Source organism: Gigantopelta aegis, chromosome 6 (assembly GCF_016097555.1).
Source record: "Gigantopelta aegis isolate Gae_Host chromosome 6, Gae_host_genome, whole genome shotgun sequence".
In the NCBI taxonomy this organism is placed as follows: Eukaryota; Metazoa; Mollusca; class Gastropoda; order Neomphalida; family Peltospiridae; genus Gigantopelta; species Gigantopelta aegis.
Genome location: NC_054704.1, coordinates 5,214,927 through 5,236,191, shown reverse-complemented (window position 1 = coordinate 5,236,191; position 21,265 = coordinate 5,214,927). Strand labels below are relative to the sequence as shown.

General features: G+C 36.1%; 2 protein-coding genes across 2 annotated transcripts in view; one reads left to right on the top strand and one right to left on the bottom strand.

The window, feature by feature from the left end:
- The window catches only part of LOC121373931 (transcription activator BRG1-like), a 47,696-nt gene extending 27,655 nt beyond the window's left edge, over positions 1 to 20,041 (bottom strand). The window contains exons 1-13 of the mRNA XM_041500759.1: positions 19,919 to 20,041; positions 16,639 to 16,772; positions 13,797 to 14,592; positions 13,046 to 13,231; positions 12,336 to 12,573; positions 10,934 to 11,060; positions 10,382 to 10,555; positions 9,489 to 9,662; positions 8,485 to 8,649; positions 7,862 to 7,891; positions 4,748 to 4,878; positions 3,475 to 3,529; positions 1,128 to 1,231 (exon numbers count right to left, since the gene is read on the bottom strand). Coding sequence (XP_041356693.1) covers positions 1,128 to 1,231; positions 3,475 to 3,529; positions 4,748 to 4,878; positions 7,862 to 7,891; positions 8,485 to 8,649; positions 9,489 to 9,662; positions 10,382 to 10,555; positions 10,934 to 11,060; positions 12,336 to 12,573; positions 13,046 to 13,231; positions 13,797 to 14,592; positions 16,639 to 16,737 — 2,279 coding nt within the window. The 5' untranslated portion in view covers positions 16,738 to 16,772; positions 19,919 to 20,041. The remainder of the gene's footprint in view (positions 1 to 1,127; positions 1,232 to 3,474; positions 3,530 to 4,747; positions 4,879 to 7,861; positions 7,892 to 8,484; positions 8,650 to 9,488; positions 9,663 to 10,381; positions 10,556 to 10,933; positions 11,061 to 12,335; positions 12,574 to 13,045; positions 13,232 to 13,796; positions 14,593 to 16,638; positions 16,773 to 19,918) is intronic.
- Positions 20,042 to 20,641: 600 nt separating this feature from the next.
- The window catches only part of LOC121374990 (titin-like), a 33,042-nt gene continuing 32,418 nt past the window's right edge, over positions 20,642 to 21,265 (top strand). Inside the window, exon 1 of the mRNA XM_041502171.1 lies at positions 20,642 to 20,700. The gene's annotated coding sequence lies outside the window, so the exon portion shown is untranslated. The remainder of the gene's footprint in view (positions 20,701 to 21,265) is intronic.

Genomic DNA, 21,265 nt, shown 5'->3' with positions numbered 1-21,265 from the left:
TCGGGCGATGAGGAACGTTTTTGTGACTTATTCAGCCCGAAGATTAAAAACATTATTTAAAATTATTATTGTTTTCTACACGTTTTTTAAAAACATATTTAAATACATCGTACTGAGATGTATCCTCATGCCAAATCCCATGTTTGTATATGCCATATTTAATTACTTATTGACGTTTCCTTCTTCGGACGGTGAATACAGATTTTGTTATGTAGGCCTACAGCCCTAACATGAAAAATCTTTTTTTTCCAAAAAAATAAATAAATAAAAAATTCTACATTTTTGTTTTAACATATATAAATACATCATGCTGAGGTGTATCTTTGTGCCAAATATGTACAATGTACACCTCGGCATTCGCAACCGAGTACTGTGTCTCCGGGTAACGTTCAGGCTCCGGGCTGTAATTAGGCGGACACCAAAGTACTATGCGGTGTTGGTGTCCAATCTTTTCTTTTGCGATAAAATACACGCGTCTTTCTTCGGATACAATCCTTTGGAAAACCATAAAAAGACAATCCCGATCGTTTAAACTGTTTATTTTTACACCCGAAGGCCGCGCAGTACGGCACTGTTGGACTGAAAAGATCGTAAGCCCCTTACTCCATATATAAACAGTTAACAACAATGGAAGAGTACAGCGGCTCTGACGTCACTTCCCTTTTTTTCCGAACGCTCACGAAGAAATATGCATAAATCGTACTTTGATACTGGTTAGCGTAATTTCTTCATTTTAAGTTAACTACACGTATTTTATTGTTATAAAGTTATTTGTATATTATTTTTATATCATTTTTCTTTTAAAATGAGCTATAATATGGTCTCGTGTCATGTTTCCTTTAACTATAATTAATACATTAACTATAATTAATAGCACCAAACTGTTTGTATTCATATCTGTTTAACAGCTCAAATATACAAAAGCTCAAATTAAATTTGCCTGAAACATTTGTATTATGAACAATACACATAAACAGTTGCTAATATGTTGGATATTTTTGGTAAAAATCCACAATGGATAATTTTGTGGGTGAACTTATTTTGGTACACGATGCATTATTATCTAAAACACTTAATAGGGTAAAGATATTTTACCCAAAATAAACAAGCCAAGTTCACAAACTTACTGAATGATTTCTTCAGCTTCAAATTCGTCCAGATCTTCTGGGTTTTTTGCCAGTTTCTTCTTCTCCTCAACTATCGGCAGGGCAACAGTTTCAGACTCCTCATCCTATAGCACAACACAAAAGTTAAACAGTTAAAGTCTGTTTTGTTTAACGACATCACTAGAGCACACTGATTTATTAATCATCAGCTACTGGATGTTATGATTTGGTAATTTTGATATATAGTCTTAGAGAGGAAACCTACATTTTTCCATTAGTAAGCAAGGGATTTTTTATATGCACCATCCCACAGACAGGATAGCACATACCACAGCCTTTGGTGTACCAGTTGTGGTGCACTGGTTCATGGGCGGATCCAGGAAATATTTTTAGGGGGGGGACCAAAAAAGAAGGGCACATTGACTCGTCAAAAGGGCACCTTACTACAAGTTATGATATTTACAATTAATATGAATTCCTACAGTTCTACGTCATAATATACTAGCAATAATGTAGTAAATTGGCGTCACTCGCGTTAGAACCTCAATGGGGCCCCATTGAGACTCAATAACACAGACACATATCTGCAAGCTTGCGCATGTACACGAAAATCTTGATTTCATTTATCTACAATATAATTATTGTTTACTTAAAAAAAAAAAAATTCTACAAACAAAAAGGGCACTTGGACATTTTGAGGGCACTTGAACAATTTTGGGGGGGGGACGCGTCCCCCTGGTCCCACCCCCTTGGATCCGCCCATGTGGTTGGAACAAGAAATAGCTCAATGACCAACCGTACTGGGCTACATAGTAACACAAATACAACATCATAAACGACAAGTAGAATAATATAATTTACAATTGTATATACAACTATTAATTAACAAATAGCCTACTCTTAATCATAAACAATATGTGTTTTTTTTTAATGTAACAGAAATCTTGTCAAGTAAACACTAAAATGAATGTCATCACATAGCCTACTCCTAGTCATAAACATTTTTTTTTTTTTTAATGTAACAGAAATTGTTTTTGGTAAATGCATTTTATAGCAGAATGAACCTTACATTTTAACATGCTGCTTTCCTATTTCTGTCACTAATTATATGTAATTCTAGTGCTCTGCTGTGCAAATGATCTTGTCAAGTAAACACTAAAATGAATGTCACCACATAGCCTACTCTTAGTCATAAACAACATGGTTTTTTTGATGTATTTCCCCACAAACAGGGTAAGAATAACATGGTTTGATATACTGGATAGGATGACAGTTAAACAAGTTTGCTAATTGAACATGGTTCCAACTGATTCTGAAGGTTCACAAAAACATTTGATGATTAAGTTGGTAAACGGATGAAGCAATTGAAATATAGTACCACGTTGGGTTCAGATCATACGTTACATATCAGCCGACATATGGCCAAAGTGATCTGTTTAAAGCAAAACATTTGATGATTAAGTTGGTAAACGGATGAAGCAATTGAAATATAGTACCACGTTGGGTTCAGATCATACGTTACATATCAGCCGACATATGGCCAAAGTGATCTGTTTAAAGCAAAACATTTGATGATTAAGTTGGTAAACGGATGAAGCAATTGAAATATAGTACCACGTTGGGTTCAGATCATACGTTACATATCAGCCGACATATGGCCAAAGTGATCTGTTTAAAGCAAAACATTTGATGATTAAGTTGGTAAACGGATGAAGCAATTGAAATATAGTACCACGTTGGGTTCAGATCATACGTTACATATCAGCCGACATATGGCCAAAGTGATCTGTTTAAAGCAAAACATTTGATGATTAAGTTGGTAAACGGATGAAGCAATTGAAATATAGTACCACGTTGGGTTCAGATCATACGTTTACATATCAGCCGACATATGGCCAAAGTGATCTGTTTAAAGCAAAACATTTGATGATTAAGTTGGTAAACGGATGAAGCAATTGAAATATAGTACCACGTTGGGTTCAGATCATACGTTACATATCAGCCGACATATGGCCAAAGTGATCAGTTTAAAGCAAAACATTTGATGATTAAGTTGGTAAACGGATGAAGCAATTGAAATATAGTACCACGTTGGGTTCAGATCATACGTTACATATCAGCCGACATATGGCCAAAGTGATCCGTTTAAAGCAAAACATTTGATGATTAAGTTGGTAAACGGATGAAGCAATTGAAATATAGTACCACGTTGGGTTCAGATCATACGTTACATATCAGCCGACATATGGCCAAAGTGATCCGTTTAAAGCAAAACATTTCACAAAATATATTAATTAATATTTGACAAAAGAAAAGCGAGTCATGAGTAGACCTGCGGTGGACCCGAGACTAAGATTAACTGGCTTACTATCTCCTCTATCTCTTCCTCCTCCTCCTCTTCCTCTCGAATGGCAACTTGGAAACTGAAACAACAACAACATACACATGTTTCACTTGTACAAACTACACAACTTGTCAGGTAACAACAGCGATAACACCCATAATAATGTGTTACTACTACAAGTTAAGTGGAAGAACAACAAACATACAGATGTTTCATTACTACATAACTCATCAGGTAACAACAATGATAACACCCATAATAATATGGAGAGGCATTTATATACGCTTAGTGTCTGTTTGACGATAATTGTATATTGTTTAAACAAAACAAAAAACCCAGCATTATGAGAGTACTGCTAAAGCAATACATGTCCCCTACCGAACTCAAATGTTTTTTGTATCTCCTAAATTTAAGGGCCATACTTCTGTAAAAAGAGATAGTAAATGGTAAAAAGATGGCAAATGACCATAAAAGTTAAACTTGATCAGTAACAGTACATGATAAAGGCATATACAACATTTCATATCAAAATCTTCAGGCATTGCAAAACAAGTCGGAAAAACACTTTTTGGTATCTCCTACGTTCAAGGTTGATAACTCTATCAAAAATGTGTAGATAGCCATGAAAGTAAAACCTGATCTGTAACAGTACATGATCAAGATATATATACACATAATTTCAGCTCAATAACTCAAGGCCTTCTGAAAAAAAGTCCGGAAAAACAGATTTTCATTTCTCGTAAGTTCAAGGGCCATCAAACATGTGTGAATCACCATGAAAGTCAAACTTGATCTGTAAGAGTATGTGATAAAGCTATACACAACATTGCATGTCTATATCGCAAGGCCTTCTATATGTAGAAAGACGACAGATGGACGGACAGAGATGAAACCTATAGTACCCTCCGGTTGGACCCATAGGGGACTAATAATAATGTGTTATAATTACATGACTTATCGGTTAACTGGAACAACCAAAACATACACATTTTTACTACCACAAACTCATCAGTTAAAAGTAAACAAAAACAAATGTAATATTTTATGCACCTTGATTGATATTAATATTTTTGGTTGGAATGGTAAAACCCCAACTTCATCTGAGGCCATCTATCATGAGCCCCATCACACTTGAGGTGACCGGTCTATGGGAGCACAATTCTGCTAAAACGGACCCCATGGTCAGTATAATTAAAGCAAAATGAAGTCACAATCTGACCCCATGGTCAGTATAATTAAAGTAAAATGAAGTCACAATCCATGGTTAGTATAATAAACAAAGACTGAGTTGTCTTACTTGGGATGCATCTCCAGCCATGATTCGAGCTGACTGGCTAGAGGTGCGTCTTCCCCAGTGAGGATCTGTCCGGTCTCGTTGTCGATCACCTTGATCCGCTGGTCACTCGAGTTGGACGACTCATCGGCATTCTTAGAAAGAAACCACACAAAACGGCTATTATATAACTGTACACCTCGTCAAGTTAAACATGCATATATCAACAAATTATCTCATACACTTTACCGAGATTCAGATAAAATTAATAAGTCAGGGTGCTGAATATTAGTAATGAAACCTGAAAACCAGGATCAAGTGCAATGTATTTGGAAGGTGGGTGTGGGGGTGGGTGTGTGAGGTTATTGATGTTTTTATTTTTTTTGCATTTTGTCTGTAATGTTGTACCAAAACTGAACTATGTGCATTTTTATTCAGTTGGTAAGATGACTTTAATTAGTCACTGGAAACACACAGAAATGACACCCCTGTATGAAAATATAGAAAAGAAAGAAAACCCCCACTTCTAATCAGTGCTATTAAATATAAATGAGGAATGACTGTGCCCATTAAAAAACAGCTATGTATACTAAAACCTAAATATGCAGAAGTGACTTATAACATGCAACCAACAATCCCTGCAATTAACAAAGTGACCACGGCAAATTATTTGCTGTGGGAAAAATAGTTTTACATGTTTGCATATGTGGTTTGAATGATGAGTTTGTTGTTGTTGTTTTATGCCAGTATGCTGTAAGATTTATTTATACTAGTGGCGGTATTCGTTGATTAAAATACACGCTAATGACATGTGCACGATCAAGAACAATGGGGTTGCAAGGGGATGATAATTTATCATATACAGCATAGTCAGTTCACAATGATGTGCCAATTCAATCTTTATATTGTAATTATATTACATCGAATTGTCAGAATATATGTGATATAGAATTAAAATAATTTTCTTTAATAATGGCATATAATTTCTGTTAGGATATCTGTCACCTAGACTGAATGCCCACCTTTCAAGCCCAATAAAATTGGTAAAGTTTCTTTAGATTTTTGGATTAGGCTATTTTGCCAATATAAATGACGGAGAAATTTTTATTAAACTATCGGAACGATCTCTCTATGTATTTCTAGAAATATCTCATCATCAGGCTGACCATAACACTTCTAGTGACTTGTAGGAGTGTATGTAGAACATTTTACTGAAAATAAAACACCCGTAATGCACCATAGCAACGGGTCAACAAGGTATAAGCTGTCACGCCCCTGCAACCCTGTGGTCCCTGTAATACCCGTGCTATAAACAGTCAACAGAGTTTAACAACTTAATTGATACTCTCTTAATGCTGGTAATTTTCATGTTATTTTCGATCATGCCCGATGCAGGCTTTCAAGCAAGATTTTGTGAAAAATAAGGGCTTTTTTTTAGGGCAAAATTCTTAAAAAATAATGGCTATTTTTAGGAATTTTTAGGAATTTTTTGACAAAAATAAGGACTGAAATTCAATAATCAATATAAAAGAAAAACATTCTGTACTCACCTCCAGGGTGAACATAAATACAAAAGCTAATTACCAACTCAGAAGATCATGCCAATGGTCATCAACAGCGATATTCAGCATATCAATACAACCAGATTAAAGTAATCTGATATGGTGCAAATCCATGCTGAATATGATGCTGATAACCACCAAGATGTCTTCTGAGAAATACATTAATTCAACATTTTCATTATCTGAAAGTATACTAAGGCTAGATTTAATTAATTCCAACACTTATTTTATGTTGCATTTATCAAAAAAATTCAAAATTTGAAAATTTAGGATTTTCACAAAAAAATTATGGCTTTTTAGGATTTTGAAGCTTTAATAAGGAATATTAGGGCTGCTGTCAAAAAATAAGGAAAATTAGGAAAATAAGGGCCCGCTTGCAAGCCTGCCGATGACACTGAGATTCAGATACTTAGTAATAATGGTGCAGTTACTCTTTTAATATTTACTTTTAATCCATATCAATTCACAAAGTATATTTTATTTTTAACAATAAGGAAAAAAAAAATCCATCTAGAAACAAATTTCCAATATAGTCCACGGCAAAGAAAATGCCACAGAGAATGAAAACCTCCACGGCAATGCCGATTGTCGTGGGCAATTACAGGGGCTGAACCAATGTATCTGTCACCTACATAATTACGTAATACTAACATCTCACTAGTATGACAACTGTTACATATAAAGTAATTATAATTCTAAGTGTGGCCAGTGTTTTGGAGTGAATTTGCTTATTTCATTAATGATAAAAAAAGCATGGCTACAGACTGAAGGTTGTAGGATCAACTGGTGCTTGCTTATTAGAGGGATATACACATGCAACATAGAAAGAACCTAAAAAGTGATCAATAAAAACATCATTTGAAATTTGTTTCTTTAAGAATTAGAAATAACACACATGACATGTCAATTGTTAATATGAATTCATTTATCGTTCAATACAGAGTAACATGTATTCAGAATGATATCTGGAACATTCAAGTTCAAAGTAAATAGTATTTTCAACACATGATGTTGAATTTGCAATTAATCTACATTCTAAAGTGAGCTAAATCACTGCCACTTTTTCATCACAACTAATATATATATATATATATATATATATCACTGAAACAAAATGAATATTAGTAACTTCATTTCACTGTTTTCATTTTTTAAGTGCTAACTCACAAATTAGGTAAAGAAGTTAAATGCTTCTAAGCCATTAAAATCATAATACTTTCAGTACATTCTGATATTTTCAAAAAACAACAATAACAAGAAAAAATCCTGTTAAAAACTATAACATGACCAATATAAGAATTAGTGAGACTACTAAATAAATAACAGATATACGTTTAATATATGTATATGATTAGGGCTGAAGTAGAAAGCCCAATCAATGTTTAGAAAGCAATAAGGGTTAGCCTTCTAGGTCTTACTCCACTCAACTAAACAGCATAGTTGTCAGATATTGAGACAAAAAATTATTTTTGTATAAGTAATGTTTTTTTCAGGGTTTTTTGGGGTACTAAAATATGGGTGGACAAATGTAGCATATTAATCAAGTGGAGTACTGTACTTGACAGCGCAGACTTACTGCTTCTTTGAGCGATTCATCTTCATTTTCCTGCAAGTTATTAAAAGCTGTCCACTATTAATCTATACAAATGCACACAATACTCCCCAGTCTCCAAAATCCTATAATATGTTTAAAAATATTGTTAATACTAATAAGCCTAGGAACAGCAGATTACCTGAATCTACTCTTGATTTATTTAAAGTTGCAATTACTTTTGCAGATCTTAAAAACATATCTATCATTTGTTTGTATTATGTAAAGATTATAAGATTTTACAACTCTGCTTATCTCAGTATATTGGATGTTATCTGTCACTGTGTACAGAGTATGTGTGATTAAGTAAATGTAACCGAAAAATCAACCTCCAGCGCTCTATCAACTGATCTACTGCCCCTCAAGTGGGCCATGGGCAGTTGAATTGTTACGGGTCCTGACTGGGTTATAATTGTATTCTTGTATTAAAAACACACCAAGTCGCTATGTGGGCTATGTAACAGTAAAAATCAACCTCCACTGACGGGATTCGAACCATGGACTCTCAGTACGAAAAATCCAGCACTCTACCAACTGAGCTAATAGTAAAATCCCCCCCTAGCTACTGCCAGTAGGAGCACTTTATAGCAACACTACACCATACCGACCTTGGGTTTCTTCTTCTCTTTCTTCTTCTTGCGGACGTCGTCCTTGTGGTCCTTGACGAGTTTCATCAGACTGTTCACGTATTCGTCAGTCTGCTGCAGCAGGTACGCCAGACGCCGGTCCTTCTTCTGGTCGATCATATTCCGGTAGCCCTCTTCATCTTCAGCCTGATCAGTAAAAACGGTATTAAGTTTGTTTTGTTTTACGACATTACTAGGTGGCAGCGAATTTCTGTTTTACACTCTAGATCAATTGTCGCATCAAATATCTGCAGTTTTTAAAGTTCTGAGGTGTCAGTAAAAGTTAAAGTTTGTTTTGTTTAATGACACCACTAGAGCAGATTGACTTCTTAATCATCAGCTATTGGATGTCAAACATTTGGTAATTTTGACATATAGTCTTGGAGAGGAAATATGCAACATTTTTTCTATTTGTAGCAAGGAATTTTTTATAAGCACAATCCCACATACCATGGCCTTTTATATATGTGATGGTGCAATGGCTAGAAAGAGAAATAGCCCGACCTTAATTAGTAACACAGAGACATGTCAGTCTGTAATCATTCTAAACCTGTCTATCTCGGTCTCCTATCAGACCTTTAGTATCTATAACTGAGATATAAACAGGAAACCCTATTTATCTCTACACAGATGATAACTTATGATTACCAACTGGTATCTACACATTCAACAACACATAGGATTAATTTAAAACAGAGTGTAACAAATAAACTTTTCAACTGGCTCAATATGCGACTGTAAGACACACTAAAAAATAATATGCATATTTAACTTACTTTTCATTTCAGCCAAATATACTTGTTATTCCTAATAAACATGAATAGCAAATCAAAATCAGTTTGATTCAATTTAATTCTAATATGCAGAAGAAAGGCAGTGTCTACTAGTAAACACAATCTTTGCCACACCACCATATTACAACACAGCTCTTCAAAACTACTAGTTATGTTAAATCATAAATAGTTTGGATTTATTTAAATATTTACCATGAGTCGCCTCATTCGTTCTTTCTCCACGCGCTCCTGTTCCTTCTTCTGTTCCCGCTCGGTGTTGGTGTGGTACGTCATCACTGCCTTGTTCAGTTTACTCAGCTTGTTTGACACATTACGGTGGAACTCCTTGAAGTCTTTACCGTGCTGCAGCACTGCATTCAAGTATTCCTGAAAACAAGTCGAAACAAACTCGTCAAATACCTTTCATTAATCCAGCACAAAATCTACTGCCAACTACGATACATACAACAGCAAGTCAGTGTATCAAGGTTTTCCATGTCTAATGTATATGCTGATTGATTACATTAATGATCTAAAATTGTTACCCGTTTGCTATGAGATTTGATCTGATGCCATGCATCTTTTATGCAAAAAAAACCCAACTATTTAATAGAGATGATCGCCTGTAATGGTTTTATTGTGTAAGTTATTAACTGAAAGATTTTAAACATGCATCATAACATGGATTTTAACAATGTTGAGTTGATTTATCAATATTTATCTTACATCCATTCAAGCACTAACAGAATAAAGTTAAAAACCTGGTGTTTCAGTCTCTTCTTCCTCTCCTGTTCTACATTGTTGTTTTTATTCTTGTACAGTTATTCAATAGTGTTTAAACATGTATCTTGAGTAAACAGAATAAAGTTACAAACCTGGTGTTTCAGTCTCTTCTTCCTCCTCTCCTGTTGCACATTGTTGTTTTTATTCTTGTACAGTTATTCAATAGTGTTTAAACATGTATCTTGAGTAAACAGAATAAAGTTACAAACCTGGTGTTTCTGTCTCTTCTTCCTCTCCTGTTCCACATTGTTGTTTTTATTCTTGTACAGTTACTGAATAGTGTTTAAACATGTATCTTGAGTAAACAGAATAAAGTTACAAACCTGGTGTTTCTGTCTCTTCTTCCTCTCCTGTTCCACCTTCTGCTGTTTCTCCAACTTTTCTGTGATCCTCGCTTCCCTCAGCGACTGTCGCTTGCTGCGTTTGTACGCCTTCGTGTTCAGCGCAGTTTCAAGAGTTGTGTCCCTTCGCATACAGGTGGTGACATCAGCACGCAACTGAAACATTTTATGACGTGTAACTTTACTCTAAACACATATTTAATGATAGATCAGTTAGTCTTGTCTATACTCATTAAAGATAAAGTCAAAGAGTAAAAGTGAATCCTAACAAATTAGTCTGATCACTATTCTTTATCTTACTTTTCCCTATCAAAAGGTAACCATTTATGAATTTATACAAGTTCCAAACCAGCTAACTTAAGTTATATAAACTATAATTAATACAAATAATTTTTGTCATAAAATATATATAGTTTACTTTCAAAAGGATCCATGGGATGTATTACAGTTAGAGTATTAAATTACAGTTCACTGTAATACTCCTAAACACATGAATTAATTTCAAGGAAAATAACAGCTGATTTGATGAGATACCTGTCTCTGAAAATTAAGCAGCCTGAGTGCTCGTAACTCAATTGTAGCCTTGACCTTGAGGTCATCTGACATAACGGCTGGAAGACTGCTCAGCTCTTCTATTCGAGCCGATATCCGGGCTGCAAGTCTGTAAATAAAAACAATATCAACCACATTACAAATAGCTACAATTTTATTTTGTTCCAGGGGACAATATTTCAACAATTTAGTTAACCGAATGTTGGTTGACATGATTTTTACTTAGATAACGCCTGTTAAGTTAAGAAAATTATTTTTTGTTACCTAATTCTAACACATTCATACAATGGTTAATTGGTACAATGACATTTCAAATATTTTTTAAGTTAATTGATTTTTCAATGAGATAGTATTTTTTTATTTAACCACGTCAAAAACCCAATATAACCAATTGGTGGGTATTGTGGATTTCAAGTTATGTAACTGACACCAGAACAGAATGATGGATTGGGTGAAATATTGTTGCCTATTGTTCGGTGTAATATTTATCAGTCCATCATCTGTAAATTAATGAAACAAGCATTTAATTGTTTGTAAAACCAAAAAACAGTGACAATGCAGATTTAGATTAGTACACCTACAGTCATGTTTACAGATTGCAATAACTCAGTTGAAAAGTGCCATGGATCGCAATGAACTTGACTGAAAAGTGCCATGAATCGCAATGAACTTGACTGAAAAGTGCCATGAATCGCAATGAACTTGACTGAAAAGTGCCATGAATCGCAATGAACTTGACTGAAAAGTGCCATGAATCGCAATGAACTTGACTGAAAAGTGCCATGGATCGCAATGAACGTGACTGAAAAGTGCCATGGATCGCAATGAACTTGACCGAAAAGTGCCATGAATCGTAATGAACTTGACTGAAAAATGCCATGGATCGCAATGAACGTGACTGAAAAGTGCCATGAATCGTAATGAACTTGACTGAAAAGTGCCATGGATCGCAATGAACGTGACTGAAAAGTGCCATGGATCGCAATGAACTTGACCGAAAAGTGCCATGAATCGTAATGAACTTGACTGAAAAATGCCATGAATCGCAATGAATGTGACTAAAAAGTGCCATGAATCGCAATGAACTTGACTGAAAAGTGCCAGCGATACTTAAGACCATTAACTAACTGAAATCAATTAAAGCAATATTGTTTTTAAACACAAAACATATTTGTATCAACGAAAATGTTCATAATAGATATTTTATCAAAAGCCCAACAGGGAGATTTCTTCTTGCTAACTAATCACCTTATTTAAAAAAAATTAAAAACTAACAATTAATAAATAAATAAAAGGCTGGTGGTATCTACATAACAAGACCAATTAATTAGCAAATATAACAGTACATAATATTTGCTGGTGATAAAATGCACAAGACACTGACCTGTGTTCCCGCTCTTTAAGTAACTCAACAGGATCGAGACCTTGTGGCTTGGTGACCGGTGCGATCCGGTTCTGTTTTTGCTGCATGGCCATCATGGCCTGGACCGAGGGGGGCGGGGGCGGCTGGGTGCTGTGTATCCGCGGGGGCTGGGCCGGCATCTCGGGACCCATCACTGTCCCATGATGCACTGGCTGTAGGTTCTGACTTATCCGCATCTGATGCATTTGTTGTTGGTCAACTGTAAGCACAATCAACAACAAAATTGAAATATGACCATGACAACTGCTAACCTCACTTCCATGAAATTTGATGGTGATAGGGACAGTTGGATAATGCTATATGTCCCATAGCACCATTTCATGATATGCAGAGTAATAACCAACAATATTTAAACAAGCATTCTGAGAATACTGCTTACAGCAGTATATGTCCCCTTTTGTATCTCCCAAGTTCATAGGCCATAACTGTTAAAAATGGCCCAATCCCCAAAGAAATCACATTTGATATGCAACTTGATACTCTTTATATGTTAAAGCTATACACAAAATTTCAGCTTAAATTTGAGGCACTGCAAAAAAACGTCCTGAAAATTGTATCTGGAACAGACAAGATGGCAGATGGATGCAGACAGTAGGATGGAGATAAAAACCATCGTCACATCCAACTACATAGCAAAGCCTAATTAATCTCTGAATAGAAGTGTCATTTACCTGGCCGAGGGAAAGGTCCCAGTGGCCGTTTGCCCTCCACAGCCATTCGCAGGTTATCTGGCAAGTTCTGATTGCGCACCAGAAGTTTGTAGGCCATGATCTGAGCTCTCAGCTGGTGAAGCTGGGTTGCATTGAAGCTGGACTGTCGAGGGCCGACTCCCATCGGTCCCTGGCTTCCTGGGGGACCTGCAACAAAGAACAATAAAAACATGTTAGTAACAATCATTGCAGTGAATACTGCATCAAACAACAATTAGAGATAAATAAATAAATCTGGAAATTTGAAATAAATCTGGAAATGTTAATACTGATACTTGGGTACCAAGATTGATCCTAGGATTAGGGTTGTACAATGATCTAAACTGGTGGCATCCATTCACAATGTAGGCAAAGCATCAGCTTAAAATAAATCTAAGTTTCAAATGAATAATATGGAAAATTTTGGATACACAGATAAAAATCTAGAACTATGTACAGACGATTTATGGAGAAAAATTTTTTGAAATCTGGATAATTCCACAACACTTTCATATTTCCTAACAGCTTCAGGTAATTAGCAAACATTGCAGTGAATGGCATATTGGAACAATGGACAAACACATGTTCAGTTACCAGATGCTATAAAGCTCAGTACGAAACAACACTTTAATAAAAGTCCATAAAATACAAAATATTAACTAGTCATGTTCCACTGTATTACAAAAATAATAATAATGAAAATCTGAATCAATTTAGACCATTTAGTCCCTACCTTGTGCTTGACTGCCATCCATATTCGGAGGTCCAACTGACGCTCCCGATGTAAGCTGTGGTCCCATGAAGCCTGGATTCATTGGAGGGCCTGACGGTCCAGTGTTCATACTCCCACCAGCTGAACTGGGAACATCGGAACCACTAGCAGCCGACATGGGCATCCCTCCAGAACTGACCCCATCACCAGACCCCATGTTGGGCTGGACGGTCATGTTGGGTCCACCCATGTTTGGACCACCATTGGGTCCCGCCATCGACGAGGAACTCATGCTCTGAGTGTTCATGCTGGGCACGGGCATGTTCCCCTGTCCCATACTGGAATTGGATATCGGTGGCCCCGATGACCCAGAACCACCTGGTCCGACCATCTGTGGATTCATAGGCCCAGGCATCCCAGCATTGGGGCCGCCTGACATTCCTGGAGGGCCACCCGACATTCCAGGGGAGCCTCCTATGTTGGCAGGAGAAGTACCCCTCGGTATGTTGTGGTGAGGTCCAGGCATTCCCTGCCCACCAGGCATATTTCCCATACCCTGTGGCATGCCCTGCATGGGTGGTCCAGACATCTGTATCGGCCCTCCTGACATGGACAAGGGAACTGGGCCTCCGCTGACCGACATTCCCTGCTGAGACTGCGGAACCATCCCCATCCCATGGGGCGGGTTCCCAGACATACCCTGGCCCCCAGGAATGTTGTGACCCTGCATCATGTGACCTGGCATTCCTTTCTGTCGATTTACCATGGACATGTAATTGTCATAACGTGGATCATTCGGCATTCCTTTATCATCCATCTGAAAACAGTAAACAAATTACATACTTGATAACAAAGCTATAAACAGTACCAATTATATGATAAACATATTTTGTAATAAGAAATATTTAATTGTTATGGGCAAGTGCCCAACAATTTATTTTCATTTTAAGAATAATAATACAAATGAGCTAGATAACTCATAGCTAACTTTACATTTTTCATATTACATGTTGAAGGGTAACAACAAATGTGAGGAAGAAACAGATTATAATCATTCTGGGGTATTACCAGGGTTGAAATTTAGCATACAAAATCAGCACAGCACAGCATAAATAGGACTATTAGTATTATTTCATTTTGTTTTGTAGCCAGTTTGACAATGGTTTATTATTTTGTATTAAAAAGAATAGAAGCATTCTGAGATAATTGCTAAAGCAATACATGTTCCGTACCAGGCCCAACAAATTTCATGGGCCATAACTGTGACAAAGTGATAAATCACCATGAAAGTTAAACTTGATCTGTAACATTACTGTATATAATATCTCTATTTATCATATAATATCTTACATTTTCAGTGCAATCAAAGTATGTGATATTTTTCAGATCACATACTTTAAGAATTTGATAACTTTGCAAATTAGATGTAAATTAGTTTGAGGTCTCGGCACTAGGTTTACTGACATTTAAGCAAACGTATTTGGGTGACACTCCATGACTGACATTCATAGTCATCAAACCAGCCTCGGTGGCGTCGTGGCAGGCCACCGGTCTACAGGCTGGTAGGTACTGGGTTCGGATCCCAGTCGAGGCATGGGATTTTTAATCCAGATACCGAATCCAAACCCTGAGTGAGTGCTCCGCAAGGCTCAATGGGTAAGTGTAAACCACTTGCACCGACCAGTGATCCATGACTGGCTCAACAAAGGCCATGGTTTGTGCTATCCTGCCTGTGGGAAGCACAAATAAAAGATCCCTTGCTGCTAATCAGAAGAGTAGCCCATGTAGTGGCGACAGCGGGTTTTCCTCTCAAAATCTGTGTGGTCCTTAACCATATGTCTGATGCCATATAACCGTAAATAAAATGTGTCGAGTGCGTCGTTAAATAAAACATTTCTTGCTTTCATAGTCATCAAATAAAAACATTTCAATGGCAATTTGACACTGAAAGCTGTCCAGAAAACAAAAAACGTTAGGCATAACTTTATTTTGATGTAAGGACATCCAAAATTACGTCATTTCCATTCAAAAATACACCGCGCCACATATTCTTACGTCATTTGAATATCTAGTAATGGCGGACTGGAATTAAAGTTGCGTGTACAGTTTACAAAAACATGTTGTATTAAGCTTGAGCTTATATGATAAAGAGATTATTACCCTCGTGTATTTCAGTATCGTCAATATCATATATTAGGAATAAAAATAATGTATTATGCTCGCATAATACAATTTTTATTCCTAATATATGATATTGACGATACCGAAAAACACTCTGGTAATAACCTCTATTTATCAAGCAATCACTGTATACATTGGCAAGATGTGATGACTAGATAAATCTCTATATTTTCGGTCACTGACCAAAAATATAGGCCACGTGACATAAGCCCAACTCGACTTGAGTGTTTCAGACTAGATTTTCAATAAACATACTCTTTAAATCATTTGTACAATAAATACAAATAACTTTTAGTTTTGCAATAACAATACAAAACTTGTATATTTATTTATGAATTAGAGTTTAGAAAATGTTTTTTTAATGTGACAGAATGTAGCTAACTTCTTACAAATAATGACGCCATGTATCTTGTATGACATCATACGGCAAAGCCTTGCTAGGTTGACAATACTCGATTTGCGTACACAAAATTGGAATAAATAATTATTTTCCGAATATTTCTGTAGGATTACAGAATAAAAGAAATAACGGGTTACTGTCTTAAGATATCGGCTTTATCCTGCTCAGGTCGAATGGCGAATGCAGCTTAGCAGTCTCGCTGCATTTGCCATTATAACCTTCGCAGGATAAAGCTCATATCTTAAGACAGTAACCAGTTATTCCCTATATAATTTACATCACCTTCTGCATCATCTGTGTGTTTTCATGAGGGTAAGCTGGGTTGTGTCCTGGGCCGGGTACTGGACTACTCATCATGCCACCGTCTTCGCCAGAAGCCATACTGGCCTTCCTACAGAACTACACGTGTTGTGAGCCTAACAAAACAAGAGCAGATGTTAATTACACAGACACATAACAGCGTTTTACAGGAAACATATTGTTCTTAATTTTGTATTAGTGACAGCTGCTAATCAATTTGAAAGCACCGTTTAGTGATACAATAGCACATTTTATACCAAGGCTATAAGGCACCTAACATATCATTACTTTGACAACTGGTTGAGAGAAGAAACCCACAGCCACCACACAAACTACTCACATTGAACAGGACAATATATACCATAGCCATGACGTATTAGTTGTTTGCACAGATTGGGACAGGAAAGAAAATAAAGTCTACAGAAAGCGTTTAATCCTGCAACCCATCACAAGTCTACAGAAAGCGTTTAATCCTGCAACCCATCACACATCTTGGGGTGGCTTGAACAAGCATTCTCAGAGTTCGACAAATCCGCTAGCCCGACGCTAGTGGTTTTTAAGTTCGGGCTAGTGAGAAACGCAAAACCACTAGCCCCTGCGGGACAATGACGATGGATCACACTTGACAAAAGACAAAACGTACGACACGACAAAAAACTGAAAGTTACAACATGATTTAAGTGTTTGTTTTATTTTACTGTTATACTCATAAATGTGTAATGTTACAAAAATTATATAAAAATCCAGTTATAATTGATCAGGAATTTGGGCTAGTGCTTTATCTTGGTGGGCTAGTGGTTTTCACAAACCCACTAGCCCTGTGGCTAGTGACTTTTCAAAATATTTGTCATACTCTGGCATTCTACAACCCCGCAATGATATATAATGGTTACACTCACAACATATAGATTGATAGTCAATAAAAATATTACAATATTTAGTGGCAGAACAATCAATAAACACTACGCTGAAGCAAAACTGTGTTTCAAGCATTAATCTAGAATTGAAAAAGCCGGAGAAGTGACTTCTCCCTTCTTAGGAGAAAGGGAAAACGTTTGATTAAAATAGCCAAAGCGAAGATAAATTTATTGGTAGTATCGGTACCTTTCGTAATATTTCGTCATGTTCCGCGTTCATTCGGAAACATTCCGAATTATACACTCGGTTCAAATTGTAATATTTCGATAAAAAAATTTTTTGTTTTAATTAAAAATGCAGTATCAGTTAATATTTAATTTTACATTACTGTGTCATTGTTATATAAAATAAAAGTATTTTCTGGCATTCCTGAAATGAATGTGGCCGAGAAATAATGCTTTACTGGTTACTGCAAACAGCATGATATGCGATGATGTACAGTCTGGCATCAAAGTAAAACCACGGACCGACAACATGTTTAATGTGAGCTGTGGCACTATACAAGTATGGGCCTCTTCGTCTGTTGTGTGATTTTGTTTTAAATCAGATTAGGTCCAAAATATTACAGCGACTCCAACTTCTCATTACTGCTAATAACTTGGCGACGAACAGTTTCGATTAAAAAAAGCCTCCATTCCACCTGCTAGATTAGAGCCTAGTAATTGCATGTTCAGTCTTAGGGACAGGGCTCAAAAAAAGAAGTAAAATATGGCCTGCTGTTATTTTTTAACATAGCAGGCCAAAAACAAAAGACCATGGGGCGAGTGGAGGGTTTGGAACAGTCAGGGGTTTCTGAATAAATGATAGGTGAAGCACTTTTTAACAGTACAGTTAAGCTGACAATCAATCATTTCCATCCTAACACCCCCTTCCCACTTCCTTTGTCTTTGTTAATTTTGTACCTATGGTCAAGAGCATGCATGCAGATCGCGGGAAATGAACATGCAGTATTTATACAAATTGCAGTTAAACGTACACTGAATTAGTTTACAATAATCATATTTGTTAGATAATGTTAGATATATATTTGTAAGACTGTGAGGTGACATTTAATAAGTTAGACTAAATTTTAATTTTATAAAAAATAAAAAATAAATTAATAAATGAAATATACTGTGAAGTCAGCATTCTTAGCCTAGGTATTTTACAAGCAGAAATCACAAGAAGCATTTAACACAACGCAACAACATGGCACAAATTATAAAATTGTTGGGGGTGGGGAATTGATATGTTACTTTGAAAAAAAGTTTTAAAAAGAAAAAAAAGAAGCAGGATTAGCTGGATTGAAGGCAAACACGTAACTGTTTTCAACCTACTACCCCACTTATTTTGGCTTGATATGTGTTGTACTACAATGACCTGCAATTTTTTGGATTTTAGCAGGTGAATTTGTATTTCAACTGTTAGGTTGCTATTCACTTTTCACAGGCCGCTATCTCAAAAAGACAGCAAACTTTACCGAAGCAGTGTTGAATAGGGTTGCTGTCAGGTTTTGTTTCAAACCCTGGTAGACACTACACTACTATAACAAGGACAAAAATAGACAACTAATGAAGTTATGCAAAACATATGGCGTCAAAATATAGCTAAATACTAGCACAAGTTTGCGGCTTGTTTTTTGGAGGAAGGAAAAAAATGTTTTATTTAACAATGCAGTCAAACAAATTTTATTTATGGTTATATGGCATAGGGCATATGGTTATGGACCACAAAGATATTGAGAGCTAGGAAACCCTCTGTTGCCACTTCATGGGCTATTCTTTGATTAGCAGCAAGGGATCATTTATATGTGGCATCGCATACAGGATAGTATATACCACGGCCTTTATTATGTCAGTTGTGGAGTAGGCCTACTGGCTAGAATAAATAGCCCAATGGGCCTACCGATCGGAATTGATCCTAGATCGATCGCACACCACTGAGCTACATCCTTCCTCGTTTTTATTATATTAAATTTTTTAATTGGAAAACATATGACAGTAATGACGCCAGGATAATGGATTATGATACGTTAATTTGTTTCCTATACACTATACAGCACTACAGTAAAAAGCCCCATATATTGTGTAGACATGTAACAAAATGTGACCATAATAGAGATCAAAACATTCGGGGCCTTTGTAGACTAACACTATGAAACTAGAAATCGGAATGAGTTCAGTATGAATTCGGAATAATAATGGTGATCGAATTGGATTTTGGAAGGCCGATAACAAAGCAAAGAACCTTCCACGCGTGCATTCTACAGCCGATAAACAAACTAAACTAATTATACATAACGCGCTTATAAGCAAAACCCGGAAATAGGATTATCGAGACATTTCTTGCTATTACACAATCTTACCAATGTAATCTAGTGGTCAATTAAAGCATCAACAATAATTTTCACAAAAATTTCTGAAATGGTTGATTGATTTTTTAATGCGCATCTTTCTGCGCATATGCTCTTTTTGTACACTAATGTTTATACATTAGATACGCTTGTCAACTTAGGTCTCACTACACAGATGTCATCTGCCATTGAAACCCATGTTAAACTGCCCAACTTCAAGCGAAGACTGCCCATAGAACGGGTTCTCGTTGGCACTAACAACATACACCATTGCGAACATACATTATATAAGCATTTATATTCATTCCAAAATTGTGAGCATTTCCGTCTCAGTTTTTTGCTATATGACCGCATCTGGCTGTAGTACCGGTCCGAACAGGTGGTTCATAAACCGATTCACTCCGGCTGTCACTTGTTCCAAAAGGTCGATGCACAATATTACAAAATAACATGGGCAAAATACAGCCAGAAGGCTTACCATTAAACATACATATTGTTTTAATTCTTCACCATTTCCTAGAAGTGGATATGTGAACCATAACATGTGCCACAATTAGGAACTATAGTGGACCGTCATCAATCAACTCTCACCCGGAAGTGATCTGTGTAGTGAGACCTTATCTAGTTGTACATACCAGTCTATTTCACCTTGCAGTTATCCTCGATATTTTAGATATCTCCTGTGCTTCTACAGGTGCACATATAATAAACACTTTAACGAGACAAGGTCACCAATCAACAGCCTGGTACAAGTACGGGGGAAATCGAAGCGGTTTCTTTAATTTTGTTTTAAGGTTTTCATAACTTTAATTACTTTATAGCGCTGTATATAGATTGCTGTAATATTACATTTTACCAATTTATATTTAAAAAAAAAATTTAATTAGATTTTTTAATTGAAAAAGAGAACAAGATAAAAATATAATAATTTCCGATTGACAATGACATGTCCATACAAGTTTACTGTCACACTTGAACTGAAGTCGGTGAAGACGACAAGTAGCACGCCACCTTTTTCGCTTCGTACACAACAAATGTCAAATATAACACATCATATACACATTTCGTAAATATTTTAATAGTCTTCAGTAAAAAAAATATAAAATTTTCATTAAAAATTCTTCCAATTTATTGTTGTCCCCCATTTAGCCTTCCTGTTTTGGGGAGGGACCTGTTTCGATGGTTGTTTGGTTTCAGTACTTAATAAAATGTGTCTCTCACCAATGAAGCAGTGGATAATCGGAAATACGATAGAAATTCTTTTATGTATGTAGTAAATAAACATTAAAATTGTGCATAAATTTAGACACCCCCTTGTATCCAAAACAGTTTGCATGTCCTGTGATTCAGCACAGTAGA